Below are 24,572 nucleotides of genomic sequence, written 5' to 3'. Positions count from 1 at the left end.
CAAGTATCATTTTAGCTTGCCAGGTTGAATTTTTTTCAGTGAGTACCAAAATCTGAAGTTACTAAAAGGAAGAAAAAAAAACCCACATAGTCTTGAGAAAGCAATTTAAAGAAATTAGTGTTTTCCCTCTTGTACTGTGGGTTCAGGGATTTGGGAGCCGATGAAGGGAAAAGATACAACCACAAGGTGGCAGGAGCACACAATGAGCTTCATTTGGGTGGTGCTTTGAGAGGTTTGCATGGGGAAGGGGTGCACAGGTGTGGATGGGAAAGTCCCTCCAACTATGAAACCTTCTAGAGACAGTGGCATGGGGCCACCACCCGAAAGAGGACGAAAGCAAGGGAACTCCGGGCGAGAGAGGAATCAGAGATGGGAGGTTACACGTCTAGGTGATGTCCCTCTGCAGCATAATGGGGAGTCTCTGGGTGAGACAGCTGGAAGGGCAGCAGTGACTTGGGGGCTTTTATAATCTCAGGTTTGTTTATCTAAGGCTAACAGACGTTTGGTGCAGTTTCGTGGGATATGCACAGCAGGCAGGCTCCAAGTAACTAAAAATCATGCTTATTTGGGCATTTTTAAAACAATTGCATGTGCCAGAATTTGAGTTTGGTTCTAAGTAGGCTTTTGAGCTAATGGTCCTGGCCTGAGGTGAAGAAGCAGACAACATAGGGCCAATATACAGGGGCCATTATTGGCTCATTTCTGCAACAAGTGTAAAGTACATCTTATGATTCAGTCATTCAATTAACAAACATTTATTAAGTGCCTACTATATTCTGAACACTGTGCCAGGAAATGATCTTACAAAATTGAAGAAGATTCAGTCCCTGACTCAAGGGTCTTATGGTCCTGGAAGAGGGCCTCTTGAATAGAAGAGCAGGATCCTGAAACAGGAGATAGGAAGCTGTTGATCTTTAATTCTTCGTGGTTTTTCCTGGAATAAGCATCTAAATACGAATAATTATTTTTTGATGGGAATACTAGATCAACACTTGAAAACTGTGTTATAATCTACTTCTACCTCCAATCCCATCATCAACCCCTGAAAACAAGCACAATATTCAATATCATCATAACTCATACATACACAGTGTTGGGGTGGAGGGAAACAGTGGTGGTCCTGGACAGTTATTAGAAAAGACTTCTACCATTATGATGTCCAAAATTAAACTCATTCTTCACTTCCTTTTTCCTCTGAATCCAGTTAATCTGGCATTGCAACTTATTCTGTCCACCCTACTATTCCTCCATCAACCTGACCTAGAAATTGCAAAATCATTTGCCCACATCTTCTTCAAGCCCAACATACAATCAGTTGCTAAGTCACATAGACTCCATGGTCATGAGTCTTTTTTCTTTTCTGTGCTCACAGCATGGTCCTGGCTCAGGTCTTCATTTCCTCTAGCAATTGTTTCCCAAAGCATCTCCTAGCCCAAATCTTGGGCTATTCATTGGTCTCAGATTGTTTTCCTATAAACATTGTTCTAACACCATCCTCCTCTGTTCAAAAGTCCCACAGCAAACTCCTTACTCTGGAATTCAGGACCCTGCAAGATGTCATCTCAATGTTCTTGACTGTCCACTATCACCAAACTATATTGTATATTATAACCTCAGGTGACAGAAAACCATCAGCATTCCCCAGAATATATTTTGCAATTTCCTCCTGTCTTTACTTACACAGTATGCCCCCTCTTCCTAAAATAGACTCTTAAAATGGAGCCTATCCAAAACCATCTTCGAATTTCAAGGCTCAACACAAAAAGGCCATCTTCAAGAAACCTTTCCTGATTCCCTTACTTAACTGAAAACGTATCTTGATTTTAGGCAGAACTTTCTCTGGACTTTTTAAATAATAGCCTTACTCTACTTTGTAGCAAATCACTTGTGTATATTTCTTCTTCTGTAAGCCTGAACTTTAAGTAAGACTCTTTCTTACTCATTTATGTAACCCCTATATCTATCACAATTGAAATGTGTTGTGCTCTTTATATACAAAACACAGTGCATTTCGGAGGGATACAATGGTTTTGACTGATTGACTAGACAAATGGTTCATTAATGATAATAAACAATTTTGGTAATATGAACAAACCACCAAGCTGTCTTATTTAGTCAGAAAATATATCAAATGCCTAAAAAAGAACACATATACATGCAGACAACTTTATGACTCATTGTTGCTATAGGAAAAGTTATATGTGTCTGAGATTTCTTCTATCCAGATAGAATTTTCACAAGTGAGGACTATATAAATTCTTTAGGCTAGATAGTTCTGATAGTAATCAAAATGGTTTAACAGTTCTGCAACAAGGTTTGGATTTTTTGTTTGTTTGTTTTTAGCATGGAAAACTTTGTTCTTCTAACAATCAAAGTTTAGAATAGGAACTATTGTCATTTGCTGTGACCACTACTGATACTATTGTAGATGAGCAATAAAAGGATTGAGGCAATGCAAAACAAATTTTACAAATATTCTATGATTTACTGGCAGTAGGATTTAATTAACAAAAATATTAACAGGCAGACAATATTAATAAATGGCTGATGGAGTTAACAGGGCATAAGCCTGTCCTCAGATACAGTATTCATCTAGATAATAAAAGACACAGGCAGCTCACATGGAAATTCTATAACATTTTTAAATTAGAGATTGAGCTAGAGATAAATGTGAAACACAGGAAACCTATTTTACAGAATCCACTGTGTCACAGAACTGATTCTACAATAATTGATTTGCACAGAAAAACTGGTATAAACAGGACTATTAATTAAAAGGATATAACCAGAGATGCCTGGGTGGCTCAGTCGGCCTGCCTTCAACTCAGGTCATGATCCCAGGGTCCTGGGATCGAGTTCTGCACCAAGCTCCTTGCTCGGCAGGGAGCCTGCTTCTCCCTCTGCCTGCCACTCTCCCTGCTTGTGCTCACACACTTCTCTCTGACAAATAAATAAAATCTTTAAAAGAAAATATAAAAGGATATAACCAGTAAATGATAGCTAACTTTAAGGATGCAATGACTTCATATTAACATGAGTTATCAAATGAATTTTAGACCTATGAAAGACTCTAAAACCCAGGTTCTTGATTTCCTCTAACATATAGATTGGTTTTCACTAAAGATCTGGCAACTCAAAACATTTTAAATTATTTAAACTATCATGGCTCCATCATCCCACTGAAACTTATTTTTCTCTTGGCGCAGAGTCTTGGAGAGGATACTCCCTGAAAACTCAACTCTGCACTCTGCACTCACAGGTGTCTGGTTTTAACTGCGCACCTCCAGTTGAGCACATTATTAGGGACTGTGTCTTGGGAACTAGAGTCACCGAATCTTTTTCCCTTTTCCTAAGTTCCCGGGAGGTTGACTTCATGAGATAGTTGCTGTGGAGTCTGTCCCGGAGCCAGGAGAGACATACTTGAGGGATATTTTTGGACATCACAGTTTATTGCTCTATCTTGGAAGGTACTGGATAAACACAGCTGAAAATTCTTGTTCTTTGGGCTCCCCCTTTCTAGGATATATGTAGACTATACCATCTGCCCTGCCAATTTTTTTTACACTAATCATCTTTATTGTCAGATCTAGATACTGCTTCCAAATCTCCACAGCATGTATTATTCCTTTCCTCTACGCTCCAACAGCTCCCTGTTTATATATCTATGCTCCCCATGGTGAAATAAACACTAATTATGCTGCACCATAACTATCTGTTTACTGTCTCATTGCCTAGAACAAAAAGCTCCTTGAGGGCAGGAATCATGTTTAATTGCTGTTCCATACCTAGCTACTGCCTGGTATAAAATGGATGTTCAAAAAATATTTGTAAAATGAGTGAATGAATAGTAGACTGGCTACTCTCATGTATGAAGGGATCCACTTTGCACCATCTGAGGATATATGCTAAGATTATACATTTTGGGATGCTTCTCAAACTGGACTTACTTGATCCTTTGGTCATCTTCCCTGGAACTATGGACTAAAATGTCACCAATTGCCCACCAGCCCCACCATCTGTCCCTCATTTTACTATATAGTTATTTTCTGAAATTAAAATCTATAGAATGGCAGTAGTATGCCCAAGAAAAGGCAAAATATGTCCCTAGAAGGACCTCTGTCCTTAAAAAGGGGGGGGGGGTTTCTACTTTTTCATCTCTTTTTAGCCCTATGCTGAAAATCAACTTGATTTCATAGAAATTAATGAAAACTGAAAAGTTTGAACAGGAAGTTAATTACTAGCTACCATAAGCAAATGTAATAGAAGTAATAACAGCTTCTGAAATGCCAGGTAATTGCTGGCAAACAGAAAAGATTATCTTTGAATTGTAATTCGGAGGGGAGAGGAATTGATTTTAACAGGACTGTTGAGTTTTCAAAATTCCTAGCAAAGAATTCAGCTGTCATCCTTATTATGGAAATTAATCCCAATGTCAAATGTAGCTGAGTACTGAATATCAGGCAGAAGTGCTGACCAAGTAATTTTTAAGCTAAGAAAGTGTTATATCAGTGTGTAAGTTTCCCCAAATATTTTAGACATTAAAGATATATTTATAATTAAATGTATGATTCACTTCTCAAGATATTAACATGCAGACATTTAAAACTGACTTAACTTTGAGTTCTAATCCTGATTTTGCTGTAATAGCAAAATTAAAACTGTGTATCTCACTATAACTGCATAGCTTGTGAGAAAGTCTGTTCTATTTTTCTAAATTATAAGGCTGTTTTCTGTTTAAATTTTTAATGAAAATTGTGCACCTATTTATCAGTTGGGTTTTTCTTTTATGCCATAAATCATTATGATGAAGCATAGTCGGAAGGCCGGCAGGCAGGGACAAGGACACGCCCGCCTGCCCGCCCCCGTTCCGCCCCAAGAGGAAACCGCCTTTAAAAGGATTTTACACCAACCTGGAAGGAGCCCTCCACCCTTTACCTGGTGATAGGCCAATGACAAAAACCTGATTGGATGACAGGCGCAGGAAGGGTTAATCTGATTAAAACAGCCCACTAATAAGTTCATAAAAACCTCTAAGCTTAGAAACTTCAGTGGGAACCCTCTCAGGTCCCCTCCCTCCTTCGGAGCTTTGTTCTATCACTTTGCTATTGCTCAATAAACCTTGCTTTGCTGCCCACCACTCTGTCTGGTCAACCTCTTCGTTCTTCGAAGCTGCTTGACCAAGAACCTCGGGCACCGAGGGAGAATAAAAATCTGGTAACAATTACTTGTTCAAATACTTAGTGAAGATTTAAGTCAAGAAAGCCATAATATTGTACAAGTTATACAAATACTTGGATTTACATGCATACACATAAAAAATATATATAAATATTAGTTCATCTGAATTATTCCCTAATTTAAGATGTGACCAGAGGACTACAATTAATACTTAATTCTAAGGCAGCACAATAAAAACATAAGCCACTATCACTTCCTTTTGCCAAGTTTAACAAAGTGGAAGGAGAGGATGGTAAAAGGTAATGATAATAATAATTCATATGTATAAAGGAAAAGGACTATGAAATAATCCGAGGATCTCACCTTGTTAAAGTTTTCTTTTTTAAAGGCAGTTTTCAGACTCAAGACAGCTGACCGACACTAGACACCCTAGTAGCCTGGTCTTCTCCTCCGGACTAGGTTAGGGTTGAGAACACCCAACCTCAACAAGCCGCCTCTGCTGCCTCTCCAGGAGCCCAGCGCTACCCTCTCCCCGCTCAAGCCTCAATCCCAGAAAAGTGGATCAAAACCACAAGCTGCAGAACAAACATTGTACTGGCTCCTTTGTTTTGGAAGAAAGGCAGAGTGAGGTTTTTGGTCATTTTTTTTGTCGAGGAGATCAGATCAAAAAAGATGCACGTAAGTTCAGGTCACGTGAGTGCAGAGAATTCTTGAACCCGCCAAAGCCATCAGGACTCTAGGCAAGACGTGCTCTCTCCCTGACAGAGTTCACTGCTTGAGGCCCTCAGCGTCCCCAGAAATCACAACAGTGCCGCCAGGTGGGGGAGGGCTCTGGGGAGGGCTTCCAAAACCCGCGCAAGGGGAGGGCAGAAAGGCCCTTTTCCTCAACCAGGTAGAGGCACCTTGCAAAGAGGAGCATATGGTCCCTGCCTGCACCTGACTCATCCATGGCCTCAATCAAGATATTAGGGATCCTGTGTGGCCTTCATTTTCAAAGGTACAGGAGGACTTCCAGGGTGCAAGGGGGTTGCTGCCTCCCTATGAAGGAAAGTTGGTGATAAACGTGATAAAAATTAGTTTCATAATAAGCAAGATCACTTTCTGTGCTCCTCGTGCACTCCGCACTGATTTTCAAGATGCTTCCCAACTTCCTCAACAGCTGACTGGATCAAACACTTTCATCTGCACTTCCGGTAGAATATTTCCAATTTCCCATTAAAATAATGCATACCCAGCTCGCTAATGAAGAACACTTGAAAGATTTTTTTTTGTAAGATTAACAATCATTTCCATTCAAAATAAGGAAGAAGCTTATATAGAATAAGAAATAACCATTTCTTAAAGTGGGCATTTAAATGGCCTTTGGCGGGGGATCTGCTTTAGAAATTTAGGGATGCGTGTTTTAAACTAAAAAAACGAAAGAAGTAATACTATATATGCAATGTGTTTGTGTGTACACACACATAAGTAAAATAATAATAAAGATTTTACCTATTTTGCCAGTTGCCAGTCATCTCTGTAGGGTGCGAGAGCTCCCAGGTTTCAAGGACCCTGTCCTCCCTTCCTGCGTGAGGGCCCCTTCCCCTTATTCCCACCTCTCCCCTTATATGAGGCCCTCTGCTTTCTCCATACTTCGCGTTGGGCTTCCGGTTCCAGGGATTTTCCCTTCCCACGTGGCCAGGCCCCCTGCCCAGCCCCCACTTCCGAGTCCCCCTCAACGTCCCAGGCCCCAGTGCTGCCGCCTGTGTTCCTTCCTCTTCCTGGGCCACTATCTCGCTGTTCCTAGACCCGCTTCACGCCGTGCCTGCTGGAACCCGTCCGGGAATACCTCTTGTGGGGACTGCGAGCATCACGTGCGACCCTAAAACCCCCAACCTCTCTAGCCCGGCCGGGCCACATGCACTGGAATCGGGCCGGCCAGGTGCGGCCTCTGGTGCACAAGGATCCAAAATGACCGAAGGCAAGCCGCCACCATGGATTAGGAGGCCCCGGCTCAAACCTGGGCCAACCCGCTGCTTCTCGGCCTCTCTCTGGGAGGAAGTGTAGGTGTGTGAGCCGGGGACCGGGAGCGAGCCGCGCCCTCAGGCGGGCGCGGTTAGGGCGCCGCGGCCTGCGCAGCCCCGAGGGCCCCGCGTCGCTCTCCCGAGCCAAGGTTCTCAGGAGCGGGCCGGGGAAAAGACGTTAGCGGGAGGAGTTAGCGGCTGTTGGGAGAACGGGTTTACGGAAACAGTCCCTTCCAAAACCCCAGACATAGCGGGGTGGGCCACCTTCTTCCCTCCCAGGCCCCGGGCGCCCGCCTGAAGGGGCGCGTGTGCCGACGGCGACGGCTTGCCCCGGCACGCCCGGACTGGGCCGCGCTGCGGGATCCCGGGGCCGCCGCCCGTTGGCCCCTCCCGGGCCTGAACCCCCAGGGGTCGCGGCGCGTCCTCCCGGAGCGTGTCAGGTGAGGAGGTCGTCATGGCGATGCGGCCCCGGGGCGCGCACGCCCGCTGCGGTTGGCATGGAAGCGGCCCCCGCGAGGCCCGGGAGCGCCGCTGATTGGCTGATTCAACAGACGCGGGGGGGTTGAAAGTAATTAGCGCTGAGCGCCTTGGCCGCCGCGGCTAGCAGCCCGGCGCCCCCGCTGGAATCTATTAACACCTTGGTCCCCTCTCGCCCCGCCCCGCCCCCGCCCCGCCCCCTCCGGCGGCCCCTCATTCCCAATCCTCGTGTGCACTTGCTAATTGTTCGAGACTTATATAAAGATATAAGGCTGAGAAGAGCGAGGCCCGCTGTGGGTTCCAAGCAGGTTTTGGGGCCTTCCGTCTGGTGGAAGGAGGGGCGCGGAGGAGAACCCTGCTTGTTATTTGGGAAGGGGACGTACTTTCCCCGCAGTGATGTATCCTGGATCTTTTGTTTGCAGGGAGGTGGGGGGAGCGGTGAGGGTAGGAAGTATAAGATGAGCGTGGCAGTCGGGAAAGACTCGGGCTTGCAGTTTTAGACTCCCAGTTAACGTGGGTCTTAGGATCCTTGGTGGGAGGTTTGTCAGGATTAATCTCTTCCTCCGGCTTCAACCAGGTCTTGGAAGAAAGCTTTGAGAGATTCGAATCACTGTTTTGGTTCAAAGGTGCTTTGATCGCTTGCACCATGGCTCATGCCCTTCCTCGCAGCCCTAATAATACAGAGGTCATATGCCTTCGTGCTCTCTCTCTCCTAGAGACTCACTGCAGGCTTGGAGCCCATGGTGGAAGAGGTTGACTAACCGTTGGCTTGTCTGTTTCTCCTTCCGTGATTAGCTGCATTCTTTGGAGACTGAGGGTATGCATTGCAGCAGCTCCAAGAGGGGAGTCGCCCTAGCTCCAGTGCCTCGAGGTCCTGATGCCTGTCAGATGATAACCAGAGCCCAGCTCGGCCAGGATCTCCCACAGAGAACCGTGCTAGGGGTGCTAACTGAGAATGGGCAGTACAGGAGGACCTGTTGCCAGGTAATGACAGAGCTGCTGTGGAGGCTGGTCGTTGAGGAGGGCTATCATGTCACCGTTGGAGGGGGGTTTCTTTTGGAGATTTACCTATAAATACCCTTGAGTATTCCAGCCTTGGAATCTGGACTATAGGGACACTGGTTTTGTTAAAGACCACTTTGGTCCCTTTTCCTGCTAGAAATAGTGAATAATTTTCTTTATTATTTTTTCCAATAGCAAGGAAATAGGTCTAGGAATTGTCTCAGTTAAGTATATGTAAAGCTATTTAAGTGCTGGGCTAAGAGGAAGTATTAATGTACCAAAATAAACTATGGAACTAGGGTTCCTCCAGATCAGAGTGGTGTTCAGACTGATCTTGACTGTGCCTGAGGCAAACCTGAATAATCTTTGCTGTGTTCATTGGAGATGATGTTAGAATCCAGACTGGATAAGGCTAGACTAAATCACTTCCAAAAGTATGCTTTGAAAGTAGAAATCTCCCCAGGACTGAACAAGGGCAGTTGGGCAAATTGATCATGGGCCATTAGATATTAGTTGCTTATGCTTAACTGATCATAGGTACCTCCCTAAACAGATTGGAAACAAATCAGCCACTTAAAAATGCAAACGAGGGGTTTGGATCCTTAAGAATGAATTTTGGGATAGAAAAAACTTCCCTGAGTCTGTTATTAGACAAGCCTATCATAACGATGCCTTAAGTTTATATTTCACATCTGTAGTGGAATGATGCTGGCAGTAGTATAGTGAGGTAAGTAGGCCAGGAATTCTTACCATTTAATAGGTGAGAAAATTTTAGAGGTTTAGGAAAGGTTATATATATATATATATATAAATACACACACCACACACCGTAGAGGCCAGATTAGAAGCCCTTCATCCACTGACCACCTATGCCTTTTGGTGGCATCTGATTAGTGGGGGAAAAATACCCAAAGTGCTCTGTTCAAAGTTTTGGGAAAAAACTTAAATGAAAGAGGTTTTAACAAACAATATGCTTAGCAATATTTACTTTTTTAAACTGAAAGACTGAAACCTGGTTCTTACAAATCGTCAGTTCTGCCTGTGCTGCCCAGGCTCTCTTGAAATTCATAACGATTAGTTAACCTCTTAAGTTGCCTAGCACTACTTCTGCATTTCCTTGCTCTATTCCTCTACAACCTCCTCAGAAATCTGCTTTCTAGATTTCTTTTTAATCTTCCCAAACCTAATCTACCTCCATTCTTACTCTCATAACTTTGTTAACCTATTTTCGTAAAAATATAGAAGCAACCAGGAGAGAATTTCCACATGTACCCACATGTCATATACTCTGCCATCCCCATCTTGCTACAGGACTTATGTGTCCCTGCTGTTATGCAAGGTGAACCCCCCCCCCCCCACCACCTGTGCAGAACACCTTATGCCTTCTTGCCTCTTCAAGGATGTCATTTCCGGCAACTCTCCTTTTTCTCCTCAGTCTTGCGTACTAAGTCAAACTCATAAGCATGCAAATGTATTTTTTTTCCATCTTAAAAACCTTTCAACTACAAAGCTCTTTGCAGTGACTGTCCATTTTATAGCAATAATTCGAGAGTTTACCTGTCCCGGTTGACTGTAAGCTCCATCAGGATGAGGATTGGGATGTCAGGTTCACTACTGTATTCTCAGTGCTTACAACAGTGTCTGGCCAGGGTAGCCTGCAAGTATTTGTTGAATGAATACTCTCTAATTCTTCTCTTGGTCTTAGGCCTTTCCTTACTTGACTGATCCAGCAGCATTTGACACAGTTGATTATTCCTTGAAATAATTTCTTCTCACTCAGCCTGGAGAACACCACTCTCTCCTGGTTGTCCACCAACCTCATTGGACATTCCACCTCAATATCTAAAAGAGTGCTCTAGGGCATGGTATTTGATCTGAATCTGCACTCACTCCCTTAGCAAACTCTCAAGGCTCTCGGCATTAAATATCATCTGTCTGTTGATGACTCATACTTTTATCTCTGGTCTGGACCTCTTAGCTATATTACAGGCACCCATATTCGGCAGCCTACTTAACATCTCCCCTTGGACCTTACAATAGGCATCTCAAATTTGTGCAAAACTGAACACTAACCCTGGCCCCAAACAGCTGTTCCCAAAGTCTTCCTCATCTTAGTAAATGGAATATGCATCCTATTATTCAGCCCAAAAACCTTTGTCATCTTTGACTCTTTTTCTCTCACCCCACATCTGATTTGCTATTGGCTCTATTTTTTAAAATGTCTAGAATCTCTTCACTTCTCAGACTTTACTACTACTACACTAGTTCAAATCGCTAGTGTGTCTCACCGTGAATTTGCAAGTTTCATAACTGGTCATCTTACTTGCTCAGTACATATACACAGCCAGGGTGATCATATTAAAACATAAATCGGGGGCGCCTGGGTGGCTCAGTCATTAAGCGTCTGCCTTCAGCTCAGGGCATGATCCTGGTGTTCTGGGATGGAGCCCCACATCAGGCTCCTCCCCTGGGAGCCTGCTTCTCCCTTTCCTACTCCCCTTGCTTGTGTTCCCTCTCTCATGGGCTGTCTCTCTCTCTCTCTGTCAAATAAATAAATAAAAATCTATAAATAAATAAATAAATAAATAAATAAATAAATAAATAAATCGGATCAGACCACTCCTCCATGGCTGCTCCAATGGCTTCCCACCTCTGAGTAATAGACAGGCTTAAATGGTCTATGGTAAAGCCTACCTGATCTGGCTTCTCTTTTCTTTCTGACTTTGTGACCTATACCCCTCTCTTTCTCATTCTGTCCTCTCTGCTCCTTGCTTGTCTCTAAGACACACTTGAACATCAGGGCATTTACCCATGCCATTCCCTCTGCTCAGAATGCTCTTACCCCCCCATCTGTATGACTTACTCCCTTACCTCATTTCGCATCTTTGCTCACGTCTATCCACTTCATTAAGGCCCTCCCTGGCCATTCTGTTTAAAATGGCAAGGACTTTCTTTTCCTTGTGTTATTCTCCTCCAAAGCACTGAACACACCATCTGACGTAACATGTCTTGTCTTACTTGTCTTCCCCAGCACCCCGAGCTAGAATGTGAACTCCATGAAGGCAACCCTTCTTGAATGTTTTGTTCATGGCTAAATTCTGAGCACCTAGAACAGTGTCTGGTGTATAATAGATGCTCAGTAAATATTTAATGAATATACGTCTCAATCCCTGTACATATATCTTTGAAGTAAAAGTCAAACTTGGTAGTGACTTGGAATCATGGTTCTAGTAACGTGTGATTTTGGTTCTTTATATATTCCCTGTTACTTTTTTTTTTTTTTCTAGTGTTACCATAAAGAATTTTTTCTTGGGGCGCCTGCGTGGCTCAGTTGGTTAGGAGTCTGCCTTTGGCTCGGGTAATGATCCCAGGGTCCTGGGACTGAGCTCCGCATTGGGCTCCCTGCTCAGCGGGGAGACTGCTTCTCCCCCTCCTCCCTGCTCATGCTCTGGCTCACTCTCTCCCTCTCTCAAATAAATAAATAAAATCTTAAAAAAATTTTTTTTTCTTACTAGACAGAAGTCAAATATTTAACTGGCTAGATAGAAGGGAAAACACATACTAACTTGAAAGTAGCTTCAAAAGTAAACAACAAGATTAATTATTAACAGTCAAATATTACTATAGTAGCCAGACCTAACATTTGCATAAATATAACTCAGACTCATAATCTTTGCCCACCTGCCCTGGTTCAGCTGACCGTCAAGCTGTCTGCCATGACTCACCTTAATGTTCTTATTCACGGAGGGGGTTGCACATAGTTGTTCCCACTGCTAATGCTATAGGAATAAATAGAAGGGAGAAGAGATTGAGAGGTAGATTTCCCCAAGGGTAATTACATTATGTCATACAAGAGATGCTACGGCTTTGTAAGAGCAGTTAGTAGTCTGAGTTTCTAAAACGATCATGTTTCTAAATATCTGGGTATAAAATGGGAATTTTATAAAGGCGCTTACTGACTAAAAGCTATTTAAGGAGGAAGACTATAGGAACTCAGTGACTGTGTGTCAAGAGCTTTGCTGGGTACTTATAAAATCCTGTAAGGCTAGAAGTATGAAAGCCAATTAACAATCTCCCCTCCTCCCCCTGCCATACCTATTTCATTTTGGAGGAAAGCTATGGTTTCTCTTTTTTCTATAATCTTGAGTTCCCTTTGGTAAATATGTGAGAAAGATGACAAATTATAGGTAGCTCTTTTCCCAAATGTCAGATGTAGAGAAAGATAAGGGAGAAGTCATACTTCAGAAGCTTCATTTTCTGAAATTAAATTGCAGACCTAGATGTTTCAATTTAAGCCTGTTCTCATCTTCCCAGCCTGCTGGTTTGAGTCACAGAGGCTTATATCACCTATACAGTCTTTGGGGTGGCCTCTAACAAAAAACTTAACCCTCTTCTAGGGGATCACAACAATCAGGTGTTTCTCTGGATCAGAAAATGTCTTCCCTCCAGCCGGAAAGAAGGTGCTCTCTGACTGCATGGTCCAGGTGCCAGCCAAGCAAGGATTTGACATCTACATGGATGAGCCTGATCAGGGGGACAGAGACAGCTGCACAGGGAAAGAGGGGATGGCATTTGAGGATGTGTATGAGGTAGACACCAGCACACTCAAGTCAGACCTTCACTTCCTGCTGGATTTTAACACAGGTAATCTGACTCACCTGTGGCTGACAATACCCTATACCCATAATCGCCTGCAGCATTCAATAGCATGTAACTAGCAGGAGAAAACCATGAAGTAATGACTTATTTTCACAACTGCCTGTGGAGGGTTAGTGGATGGAATGAATTTTTAAATTGAATGTCTTACCTGATAACGTTGAACCCCCGCAGTTTCTCCAATGGTGGTAGATTCATCTCTCCATTCCCAGTCTGAAGATGCATCAGATTTTGGTACAGATGTGATAAACGTGACTGAATATGCTGAAGAAATTCATCAGTACCTTAGAGAAGCTGAAGTGAGTTTTCCCAAATTCTATTTCAAATTCTAGCACTCAAAACACTTAATACTAAGATAGTTATAAACTCTTGGCCAAAACCACTAGTGAATAGCATTCTTATGACATCTAAACATAGGAATATCTATGAAAAATAATAGTTATGGGATGCCTGGGTGGCTCAGTCAGTTGGGCATCCAACTCTTGATTTTGGCTCAGGTCATGATCTCAGGGTGCTGGGATCGAGCCCCGCATCAGGCTCCTCACTCAGCGGGGAATCTGCTGGGGACTCTCTCTTTTGCAATCTCTCTCAAATAAATAAATAAATCTCAAAAAAAAAATAATAGTTGTGAGGAAAGGAGCAATTACTCGGACTATTTCTCCATGACTCAAAGGGTTTATACCTTAAGTATAGGAATAACCCATACTGCTATTTTCTCCCGCCTCCTTTATTTGTTATTTGTTACCTGATTGTATTACAGAACCAGAATTTCGTACTTTCTTCCACATAGTAAAGATGTACTTGGCTCTTGATCAGTTTCTTCCTAACCTTTGCTCACGAGATTCTTTTTTAAATAGCAACTGTACTGTGAAGTGATCTTTCTGATATAGCAACAATTTAAGTAACAGAACTCTTTTCCCAAACAGATAAGACACAGGCCCAAAGCACACTACATGAGGAAGCAACCAGACATCACGGAAGGCATGCGAATGATTCTGGTGGACTGGCTTGTTGAGGTCGGTGAAGAGTATAAGCTTCGAGCAGAGACTCTCTACCTGGCTGTCAACTTCCTGGACAGGTTTCTTTCATGCATGTCTGTTCTGAGAGGGAAATTGCAGCTTGTAGGAACAGCAGCTATTCTTCTAGCTTCGTAAGTGTTCTTTCAGCTTAAATAATGTCAAACTGCAGGCTGTCAAAACACTCGATTTTCTTTCCCATTTATTGAAGAAATGCAGTGCTCAATAATTAAAGCTTATTCATGCCTCCCTTGATAAAATATCATCATTTTTGCAGTATTTACTGAGAAACTGAATCTTAACACATGTTCACTCTTCATTTCAGATGTTTAAGATTTATAGCAACAAGTTCAATATCATGACTGAGACAGCCATCAGCTCAAATTCAAAATCCAATTAACTATTTTGTAGTGTGGTCTTTTGACTGCATTCTAATACAAAAAGATTTTGGTTATGTAAAAGATTTTGGTTATACAAAAGCCATCTTCACGATCTAGGAAATGTCCTGTAATAACACAGTTTATTTGGTTACAGTGAACAGATTATCACTGTGTACAAAAAAGAGCTGGCTTAGGCCTGAAATTCAGTGACCTGTTGGTGGATGGCAGTTTCTTCAGTTCTTCTTATCTCAGACATTCTAGTCATTAATGCCTAGAAACTTGCCAACTACAGAAAGTGGAAACAGAAGCAAAAGCAAAAAAGTTGGTAACAATGAAATTATATCATTATCTTACTCTTGGATCCATAGCATCATTTGCTAATTCAATAGAGATTTCTGAACAAGATCTTTTTATTTTTATTATTTATTTATTTTGAACATGATCTTTCTAAAGATCTAAGATCTAAGGAGTTGTTGTTTTATGATTGTGTTCAATATAACATTCTTTTCCACAAGATGAATGGGGTCAATAGAATTAAGGTGAATTTATCTGTGTGTCTGTCATTCAGAATCTTTCAGCATATCAGAGGCCAAAACCTAACCTAAAATTCAGTTGGAAATTGTTTCTGTTACTACTGCTAGCAGTAAGTACAACATATCCTTATAATACTCATGGTCTTGGTCTGGCACCAAGCTCCTAATATTTTCAAGGCCAGTAGCATTTAGTGATATTTAAGTGGATATGTGGATACGAAGTAAAGAAGTCTGCAAGGGCATGCAAAAGGCTGGTTGTGATAGCACAGGAAGGAGCGCTACACGTTCCAAGCTTTACTTCCAAAAACTCTTTACGTTTCATAGGAAATATGAAGAAATATATCCACCCGAAGTAGACGAGTTTGTCTACATAACTGATGATACTTACACAAAACGCCAACTGCTAAGAATGGAACACTTGCTCCTGAAAGTTCTGGCGTTTGATCTCACAGTGCCAACCACCAACCAGTTTCTCCTTCAGTACTTAAGGAGACAAGGAGTGTGCGTCAGAACTGAGAATCTGGCCAAGGTATGCCACATGACTTCTGGGAACTTGGGAGCCAAGGAGATAAAAAGTAGCCTTTCCCGATCATCCTTCCATTTTTCCTTCCTTTTCAGTTCCTTGTCTTGGGTCCAGAAAAACTTTTTAGCAGTGGAAGAGAGCTAATTTTAGGATCATGATTTCTGGTTATGAGACAATACTATTGCTCATGTTTGGTAGGCATGGGTTGTCTATCACCCAACTTTTAAAAGAAATTTAAGTTTGGAAATTGTTCCCTTGTCAAATACAGACCCCATGCAGGCAACACCTCTTCTTAGTTTACAGAATGGGAACAGAGTAAATGCAGTTTGATTTGGCTCCAGTCTTACTCTAACATATTAAGTAATAAAGCCTTATTTGGTCATCTGGGGTTATAGTACTTTAGTTGAAGGCACCGAAGTATTGGTTTGGAAAACTTGGTGTCCAGCCACTGTGATCTCGTATATCTGGTATGTATATGCTACTCAAAGAGTAATAAAGATGTATGTATAAATTTCCCAGTGTGTTTCTTCTAATCTCACAGGTACTGTTCTAGCCTCTGAACTACGTGCATTTGCCTGACAAATTAATAGTTTCAATGTGGTCATAGTTTTGCCACTGGCCAAAGACTCTAATCCCACTCCAGTGGTCAGAACAATGCTACTTTACGTGACTAGCATACACCTGTACTACTAGTATAAGACAAGAAAAGTAACCTCTCATATATACTGTGCAGGTGGACCAAATCCTTGTATATTACTGCAGCATAAATGTTATTCCGGTTATGGACAGGCATAGCAATTATTAACCCAGTGAATAATTTTGAGCATCTGTTTCTGTCTGCTCAGGATGAACAATAATAAGACAATTTCTTCCCTTGACATTTTTAGGTTGACTTGTAACCTTAGTCAAATTTCTAATTCCACTGGGATTTTCTCTCTTGTGCTTAGTATGTAGCAGAACTGAGTCTACTTGAAGCTGACCCATTCTTGAAATATCTTCCTTCATTGATAGCTGCAGCAGCTTATTGCCTGGCAAACTATACTGTAAACAGGCACTTCTGGGTAAGATTCTAACTACTTCTTCCTAGATGAAATGCCAGGCTCATCTAAGAATCTGTTCAGTAACTCTCAAGGCTTAGAATTGGCGGGCTTCTTATGAGGGGAAGTTAGTTTGACAAGGAACTGGTTGTCTTGCCAGCAGATGACAACACACCACTGACTCTTGCAGGTCAGCCTTTATGGCTTTGACTCAATGGCTTTGAGTAGAGATTGCAGAAAGTCAAGGAGCAGGCCTGGAAACCTCAATGCCCACCTCACGAGAGGAGTGCTTTTGCGGTGCAAGCATAGAACACTTCAGGCACACGTTGCTGACTTTTGTCCTCTGTGTGTAAAACAACCTGGATCCAGTTAGGATGGTCAGAAGGTTGCGTCAAGTTTTCAGGGAAACAGGGCAGTTAGTGCTGCCTCTTGGTCCAAGAAGCAAGATTGGAAATGGGCCCCTCGATTTGGTTCTGAAGGCTCACTTTTATGCTAAAAGAAGTGGTTTACCTACTTTTATTTTCTAGAGTACTTATTTATTATTCTGCATTCACTTTCATATATAAGGTGTAAATAGGGTGTTTGGGTAAATAGAGGCTCTTTAGGGACCAGTAGAAATCCTGCTCATGAGGGAATCGGTAAAAGTAACCTGCCTCCAAACTGAGCATTATAAATATACAATATGAGCAAATGGAGAACTCCGGCTGTTCTTCCTAATATTTTATTTCTAAAGTCACTGAAGGAGGATTACAGTTTCTTTTGAGATGAATGTGAATACTTCCTAAGTAATTAATTTCCTTTATTTCCAGTTTTTATCTTCAGCTTTCTGATATAAAGTTATATGATGCAGTTTTTTTCTTTTGTCTTGATTAGCCAGAAACCCTTGCTGCATTTACAGGCTATTCATTAAATGAAATTGTGCCTTGCCTGAGTGAGCTACATAAAGCATGCCTTGATATACCCCATCGACCTCAACAAGCAATTAGGGAGAAGTATAAGGCTTCAAAGTAAGTTTGTGAAATTTTCTTATCTAGGCTTACTAATTTAAAGCTTTAATAGGTTATAGTCATGTCAGAACTAAAAATAGAACAAATCGGAAATCTTGTGCTAGGCTTGCATGTTAAATCAGGAAAATCAGTGTAGAGAGGCCTAGATTTATAATTTGTCAGCTTGGAGTACATACAGTCAGAAAGCTTTCTCTCTTTCTGTTGAAACGCCTGGAAAGTTCCATGGCCTAGAATTTTACAAAACTGACATCCTTTGGGTCTCATTTCAGGTACATGCACGTGTCTCTGATGGAACCACCTGCGGTTCTCCCTCTGCAATAAGTTTCCTATGCAAGCACTTTCAGAACTTCACCTCTGGATCAGCTGAACTCGTCTTAACTTTTATAGGTTTCTGCAGGTTGGGTCAACTAGTGTTGCTACAAGATAGATGCCATATTTTTAAAAATGTAAATGTAGTTAGTTCCTCTTAGACTTTAGTAGCCTGTAATATCATCTAACATTTTCTAAAGAATAAACAAACAACTTGCCTTGTGACCATGTGTTAGACTTATTTACTAATTAGGATGGCCCATATGCTCGCCTGGAATTTTAGTGGGGAGCATTATAAATGCCATCTCTATTTCAATAGTTCTCCAAAGTTGGTTTCATAAATCTGGCATGCTATTAGGATTAAGTGTTTTGAGGAATTCAGAGATTTTTCTTGTTTGGTGAGTGGCCCCCCTGAGACTTTTTCCTTCCTATCGCTTTACTCTTCACACAGCTCTCCATAAATTGGCAAAGGAAGGAACTCTAAGCTTAGACTCACTGGTGCAGGGATATAAACAGGCCCTTGGCAGCATAACAGGCATGCTGTGTGTTTGCCACAACATTGCCCCCTCCTCAGGAGGCAGTGGGAGAGGGCAATTCTGGCCAAGACTTTCATGGTAGAAGTGCTGTGTTTGTCCCTTTCGGGCCTTAAAGATTTGAGGGACCTGGCCGGGGACGCTTCCTCTCATTCTCTGCCAGTTAACATGGGCCAACCACCTCCCTGGGAAACATGGCTGACTCAAACTGCAGTTTGGATCCTGACAAAGTAACAATTTCTTTTACTAGCAATATTCTTGTTTTGGAATGTTTTACTTCAGCTGGAAGGGACCTGAGAAATAGTCCTTCATTATGAATTATTTTGCAAAGGAGGATTTTGCTGCTAACCTGAATCCAAAATGTAACCTTGACTTTAGGTCACAAAACCACTCTACAAAATCACAAAACCAGGACATAGAGGGCTGAACCTATAATTCTTATGTTCTTTGCTGCCAGCGATTTGTACATACTTATTCCCAACCCCCAACACACCCATCCACCAATTGCAAAGACCTGGTCCTCAGCTTTGACTTGCTTGTCTTATTTTGTGTCCCTGAAATACTTTATTAAGAACTAGAATGTAATTGTTGCCTATGGACCTCCCAGCCAGCTTGAGACAGAATAGCAGCCTTCATTGTCTCTTTCCTTTCATCCCACTCTTTTTCTTCCTGGAATCTGGTGTTGAATCACACATGGTTTTTATACTTCATAAGAATGTATCCATAAACATTAATGCTTGCTGTTAAAATTTAATGGTTGTTGACTATCTTGTATATCCTTTGTGGTATGTGTTTTAGGCAGCACTGCATTTCAAGATTATCTGTATTAAGTTGAATCCTCGTTATTTATATTATTGTGGAATGTTAAATGAATATACCCTGATTTATTTGTTCTCTTGATGTTCTCACATCTTTCTCCCTGCCCCTCCCCTTGTACTACTTGCCAGCCAGTGTAGGAAGCTGGTTGGGACAGGGCTGTGGATGTGGGCTGTGGATGTGGGAGTGCCCCACCTGTCTGCCTCTGTGGTCTCTTTGGTCTGTGGCTTCAGGCAGATTCAGGTCTTCCCAAGGAACTCATACATGGCCACAAATTTAGGGGCCCTTGATGAAGTGGGCCATGAGAAAGGACGATGGGGAGCAGTATTTGCCACCCATTATCAGGAACCCAAGAAAGAGGTTAAATACACCCAAGCTAGTGTTGTTTCCGTCACCCCAGTAAGCTTTCACCACCAGAGAGTTAAAACATCTAGACCTGATTTACCACTAAAACCTTGAAATTGAAGCCCACACTGTTTGGCCGAGAGTGCCCTTGCCAAGGCTGCTTTCTGGATTTCCGTTTCATGTGTCCAGATTGCAGGGATGGGATCTACTCCGTGAGACTCCTGACTATGACTCCATTTAGTCTCTTGCCTGCTGGGGAAGGCCCAGCATGGAAAACCCAAAGTCTCCTGTTATGGTCTTTACTTCAAGGAGGACATTCCCTTAGAAATCATAACTTTTATTAGTAATTGTTGGACTTGATGGTATTCTCAAACAATTGAATGGCCAATCTTAATTAATGAGCATACGATGGAGGAGGTGCAAGTGGAAAAGCATGAGGGAAACAGGCAATGGGAAGGAGACATGCATAAGTTAAAACAAGTCAAACCAGGATCTGCGGATAGAGAGTCTGTCATGAGGAAGAGGCTTACCAGGGCAGGCAGCTGAGCCCATGGCCCCATTCACCTGGCTAGGTGTTCACCCAGGCTACACATTTGCTTCTCCTTAGTTGTCTCGTTGCCTTCACTTTGACTAGATTTCCTGCTTGTATCAGTCAAGATATTATTATTATTTGCATCAAGTTATTTGCTACCTTTAAACTTGATCAACTAGGTAACTGGCGTGGCTATTCACACACTACAGTGAACACAGTGGAATGTTGGCTGGTCACTATGTAGTTTCAGCCCACATTGCCAATCCATAACTACTCTCAACTGAGTCATAATCATAGTAACTCTTCATCCTAAATGCCCTCCTACCTTCCCCATATTGGTCATCACATTGGCCGCTCCTGCCCTGCATCATCAAGAGTTACCTGGAGAAGCATCCTCCATGTAACATCCATGCTGGTCTCCCATCTTCATGCCCAGCGCATGTGCTATCACGTTCATTGACAAAACCACCTTCTTCCCCCCTGGTTGGTAGGCAAAGGGAGAAAGAGGGTACTAGAGCCATAATCCCAGCAGGGAATCTGCTATTGGGCTGCAGTGTTATAGATCTGCCCATGCCCCTGTGCCTGATGGAATTCCTTTTAACCACACGGACCAAGCATGTAGTACATAAAACTGAGTAGACAGTAGAGCTCACTCTTTACCATGCCCATTCTCCATTCATGGAGGCAGTGAGTCAGGCAATGTTTGTCATCACATTCAAATCCCACATTGAAAGCCTGGATTCTGGAACTACCAGCTGCAGGAGCTGTGCTATCTTCTGGACCCCTTTGTTTCTCCAGGCAGCTAATGCTGGAGTCACAGACTCAGGAATGAAAGGGAAGTGCTATCAGGATGCCTGTTCTGCTGCCCCAGCCCCACGCTGAACTGGAGATAGGCAGTCAGGAAAATGTCAGGACCAGGTGCTGGAGGGAGGGAATGGGGCTGGCTTGGGCTCATCAGACTAAGCTCAACCTACTGGGAAGGGTTTTCTCTCCTCTGTTTAATCAATGATGAGAGAGAACTACATCCAGATATCAGTTTGTGGAGTTGAGTGTGTTAGTCTTCAGAGGATTCATTTCAGAGGTGTGTCATCTAAAATGTCCTTTCCACTATTCTGGTGACTATCAGCAGCTCATTCTTTTATGGGAATTGAAACTGAGAGGCAGATACATGCGGTAGAAGGCCAATACTGCCTTTCTCTTTTTGCCCAGGAATTTATCCTTAACAAAGACCCTTAGGAGACCAGGGTCCTAATTCCAACTTGGCTATTAACTGAGTGATGTTGGTGGTACTGGGTAAGTTGATTGCTTTCACCACCCCCAAATCAGTGTGGCTCATTACAGGTTTATCTCTTGTGTCACTCTCCAGTATGCATTAGGAAAAAGAGGGCTTTTGTTTTCACATGACCATCCTTCCCTAGACATCCCCCACTGGATTCTTGTTTTCAGCAGGTGAGGGAAGAGAAGGAATATGGAAAAAACACCCCCATTCTTACTGTGAGAGCCTGGGGAATGTAACTGAGCTGTAAGCTCTGGGACAAGAAGGGCATTTGGTGTGGATAAACAATCAGTCCTTGCCAGTGGGCATCTCACTTGGTGCCCTGACTTGAATCCCATCATGAACGATGAGTTTGATTGGCTCAGTCTTCGTCAAATTTGAGTTACTTATCCATTGTTACTATTTTTCTTATAACTAAATATCTCCCTTAGAGGTGCCTGGGTGGCTCAGTCATTAAGGGTCTGCCTTCGGCTCAGGACGTGATCCCGGGGTCCTGGGATCGAGCCCCGCATCAGGCTCCTCTGCTGGGGGCCTTGCTTCTTCCTCTCCCACTCCCCCTGCTTGTGTTCCCTCTCTCGCTGGCTGTCTCTCTCTCTGTCAAATAAATAAGATCTTAAAAAAAAATGACCTTTTAAACAAACCTTTTCTGAATAGTAATGTTCCTTAAATAATGGATGTGATATGCTAGTTACAAATTTTCTAATACACATTCCAATATATAATTACTGAAAGTGAGTCACATAAAATTCTGTATGATATGTCACCCCTTGGGAAACACCAGATTCAATTATCTGAGATTCTGTCTAGTTCTGTGGAAAATTTGTAATGCTTCAAAAAGTAACTGCCAACAAGAATTCACTTTTTAAATGTGTCTTAAACTTGAAGGTACCTGGACAGGAAATTTGAAGGGTTGGTTGTGAACTACATTGAGAACGGCACTATCTTAGGATGGTTAAGGGCCACAGAGACGGGTGATATGAATTCAGGCCTTTAAAATAATGGGATAGCATCTCATTTCAGCCTTATTCTTTGCCCTTTCCCTCCTCCTCAAGCACTAAAAGCAAAAGCCAGGGAAGACAGAAGATTGACATATCTGTTTAGAATGGACACTTTGATGTGGCAGTTCTGACATTTAAGGGAAGAAAAGGGCTGGGAAAGGTGCCTAAAGTTGAGATGATACGTCACACTAGAATTTCTCAGAGAAATCAAACATCATAGGGGTTATTTTCCTGATGCCCGCATCTATCTCTGTCCTTATCCTCTTGCTGTCACTGCCTTAGCTGAGACCCCGTCATTTCTTATATGCATCCATCACTGTGCAACCTCCTAATGGCTCTTCAGTTTCCTTTTCCATTTCCAGAGTTTTCTGAAGTGAAATTGATGATATCTCTTTCTTGCATCTAATTCTTCAATGTCTCATCACCAGTGGGATAAAATAGGGGGCATACAGGTCTTTCCTTAGCCAGGTCCTGCCCACCCTTAACTAACAGCTTCTGCTTTAGTTAACCCTGCCAATAGTTACTTGTGGTTCCCCTAATAGGCCATGTTCTCTCTTCCGTTATTCTCTCCCACAGACTACTCTCCCTTTGAAAAACATTTCCCACTTCCCAAAACCTTTTGGCTACCTCTGAGGTGATTCTTCAGAACCAATCTTTGGCTTCACCTCGCCATCAGCCTCAGGGTAAGAGTCTCTCACTACAACCGGCTGTTACTCATCGGTTGCCCTTGTCTATCTCCCCCTTAGAGTACACATTTTATCCTTGTACCCCTAGCATTGGGCTTCATGCTAGAGATTCAGTAATGTTTTATTGAATGAATGAATGCATTATACTTTTTATAGATAATTGCTAGACCTCAATTTAATCAATTATGAAGAGATATTGCTAAAAAGTATAAAGCTTTTCAAAGTACATTTGGATAAAATGAAGTTAAAAGAAGTCGTGAGGTGCCTGGGTGGCTCAGTCAGTTAAGTGTGTGACTTTTGATTTCAGCTCAGGTCATGATCTCAGGGTTATGAGATCAAACCCCTTCTCTGGCTCCATGCTGGGTGTGGAGCCTGGTTAAGATTCTGTCTCTTCCTCTCCCTCTGCACATGCTGCCCACCCCCCTGCCCCGCCCTGCGTGCTCTCTCTCTCTAAATGAAAGAAAAAAGGAGAAGTCATGATTGAAGGTAAGAGTAGAGGGTATCAATGTACTATTGTACGAAATTCATTCCTTTCATAATTCTTACATTTATGGTACCATTAGAAACTAGAAAATAAAAGGAAAACTTTCATTAGTGTCTTGAAACAAAAGGCATTTCTTAGATGAGAATTGGGAATACAGTGGCTTTTTGAGAGACAGATCTAGGGCTTTGCTGTCTTTTGGCCTTTACATATTTCTCCATCTGCCTTAAAGAGAAGATTTTTGCCTTCAAAAGAGGTCTTCCTGAGCCGCCATTTAATGAGCAACAGCTTTATTTTGCATGTGCTCTGATCTATCATAAATCATACTCGCTTTTGAAATGCATAAAGAAAAGCCCTTTTAATGGGATGATTTATTCTTTGATTTCTTAAAAAAAAAAAAAAAAAAAAAAGCAAAGCAAAGCAAAGCTAAGCTTTGGCCCTGTGGCAGAATGGTAGGGAGACACTGTCATCAAGGCTCATCAGAAACAGAATGACGGATGTAGGGTTATTTGTGCTTATGGAGCAGTTAAGTAGCAAAGGCCAGAGCAACCAGAATGAGCTCCGCCTAGGCAGCAAGGGTGGTAAGTACAGTGATTTGGTGGGTAGGGGAGAGTGGGTGGGCAGGGAATAGGTACAGGAAGGAAGACACTCCTTCTTCCCTAAATTCTGGGGGATCGAGACAGACCTTCTTGCCATAATAGCATAGAGCTAAGCTTTTAAGTTTTTGAAAGAAGCTTCGCAGAATTCACATCTTCCTATGAATCCCGTATTGTATGGATTGTTA

At 42.4% G+C, this 24,572-nt stretch overlaps 1 protein-coding gene and 1 long non-coding RNA gene across 2 annotated transcripts in view; one reads left to right on the top strand and one right to left on the bottom strand.

Annotated features, from left to right (window-relative positions):
• LOC123791912 (uncharacterized) overlaps positions 1-12,474 on the bottom strand; it is a 35,836-nt gene extending 23,362 nt beyond the window's left edge. The window contains exon 1 of the long non-coding RNA XR_006779556.2: positions 12,386-12,474. This is a non-coding gene — a long non-coding RNA (uncharacterized LOC123791912). The remainder of the gene's footprint in view (positions 1-12,385) is intronic.
• CCNA1 (cyclin A1) lies at positions 8,459-17,834 on the top strand. The gene is made up of 7 exons (XM_045796729.2): positions 8,459-8,642; positions 13,058-13,304; positions 13,491-13,615; positions 14,243-14,466; positions 15,570-15,774; positions 16,716-16,829; positions 17,679-17,834. Exons 1-7 carry the CDS (start codon positions 8,478-8,480, stop codon positions 17,814-17,816), a joined length of 1,218 nt encoding a protein of 405 aa, XP_045652685.2. The 5' UTR covers positions 8,459-8,477; the 3' UTR covers positions 17,817-17,834.
• Positions 17,835-24,572: the final 6,738 nt, after the last annotated feature.

Source organism: Ursus americanus, chromosome 10 (genome assembly GCF_024610735.1).
Source record: "Ursus americanus isolate L20-20 chromosome 10, mUrsAme1.1.p, whole genome shotgun sequence".
NCBI classification, from domain to species: domain Eukaryota; kingdom Metazoa; phylum Chordata; class Mammalia; order Carnivora; family Ursidae; genus Ursus; species Ursus americanus.
The sequence above is the reverse complement of the archived record's forward strand: the minus strand, read 5'-3'. Positions and strand labels throughout refer to the sequence as shown.

Coding starts and splice junctions, on each gene's coding strand:
- CCNA1 (XM_045796729.2), top strand. CDS start 8,478: ATGCATTGCAGCAGCTCCAAGAGGGGAGTCGCCCTAGCTCCAGTGCCT. Junction 13,305..13,490: donor CCTGCTGGATTTTAACACAG/GTAATCTGACTC, acceptor GAACCCCCGCAG/TTTCTCCAATGGTGGTAGAT. Junction 15,775..16,715: donor GAACTGAGAATCTGGCCAAG/GTATGCCACATG, acceptor TCTTGTGCTTAG/TATGTAGCAGAACTGAGTCT.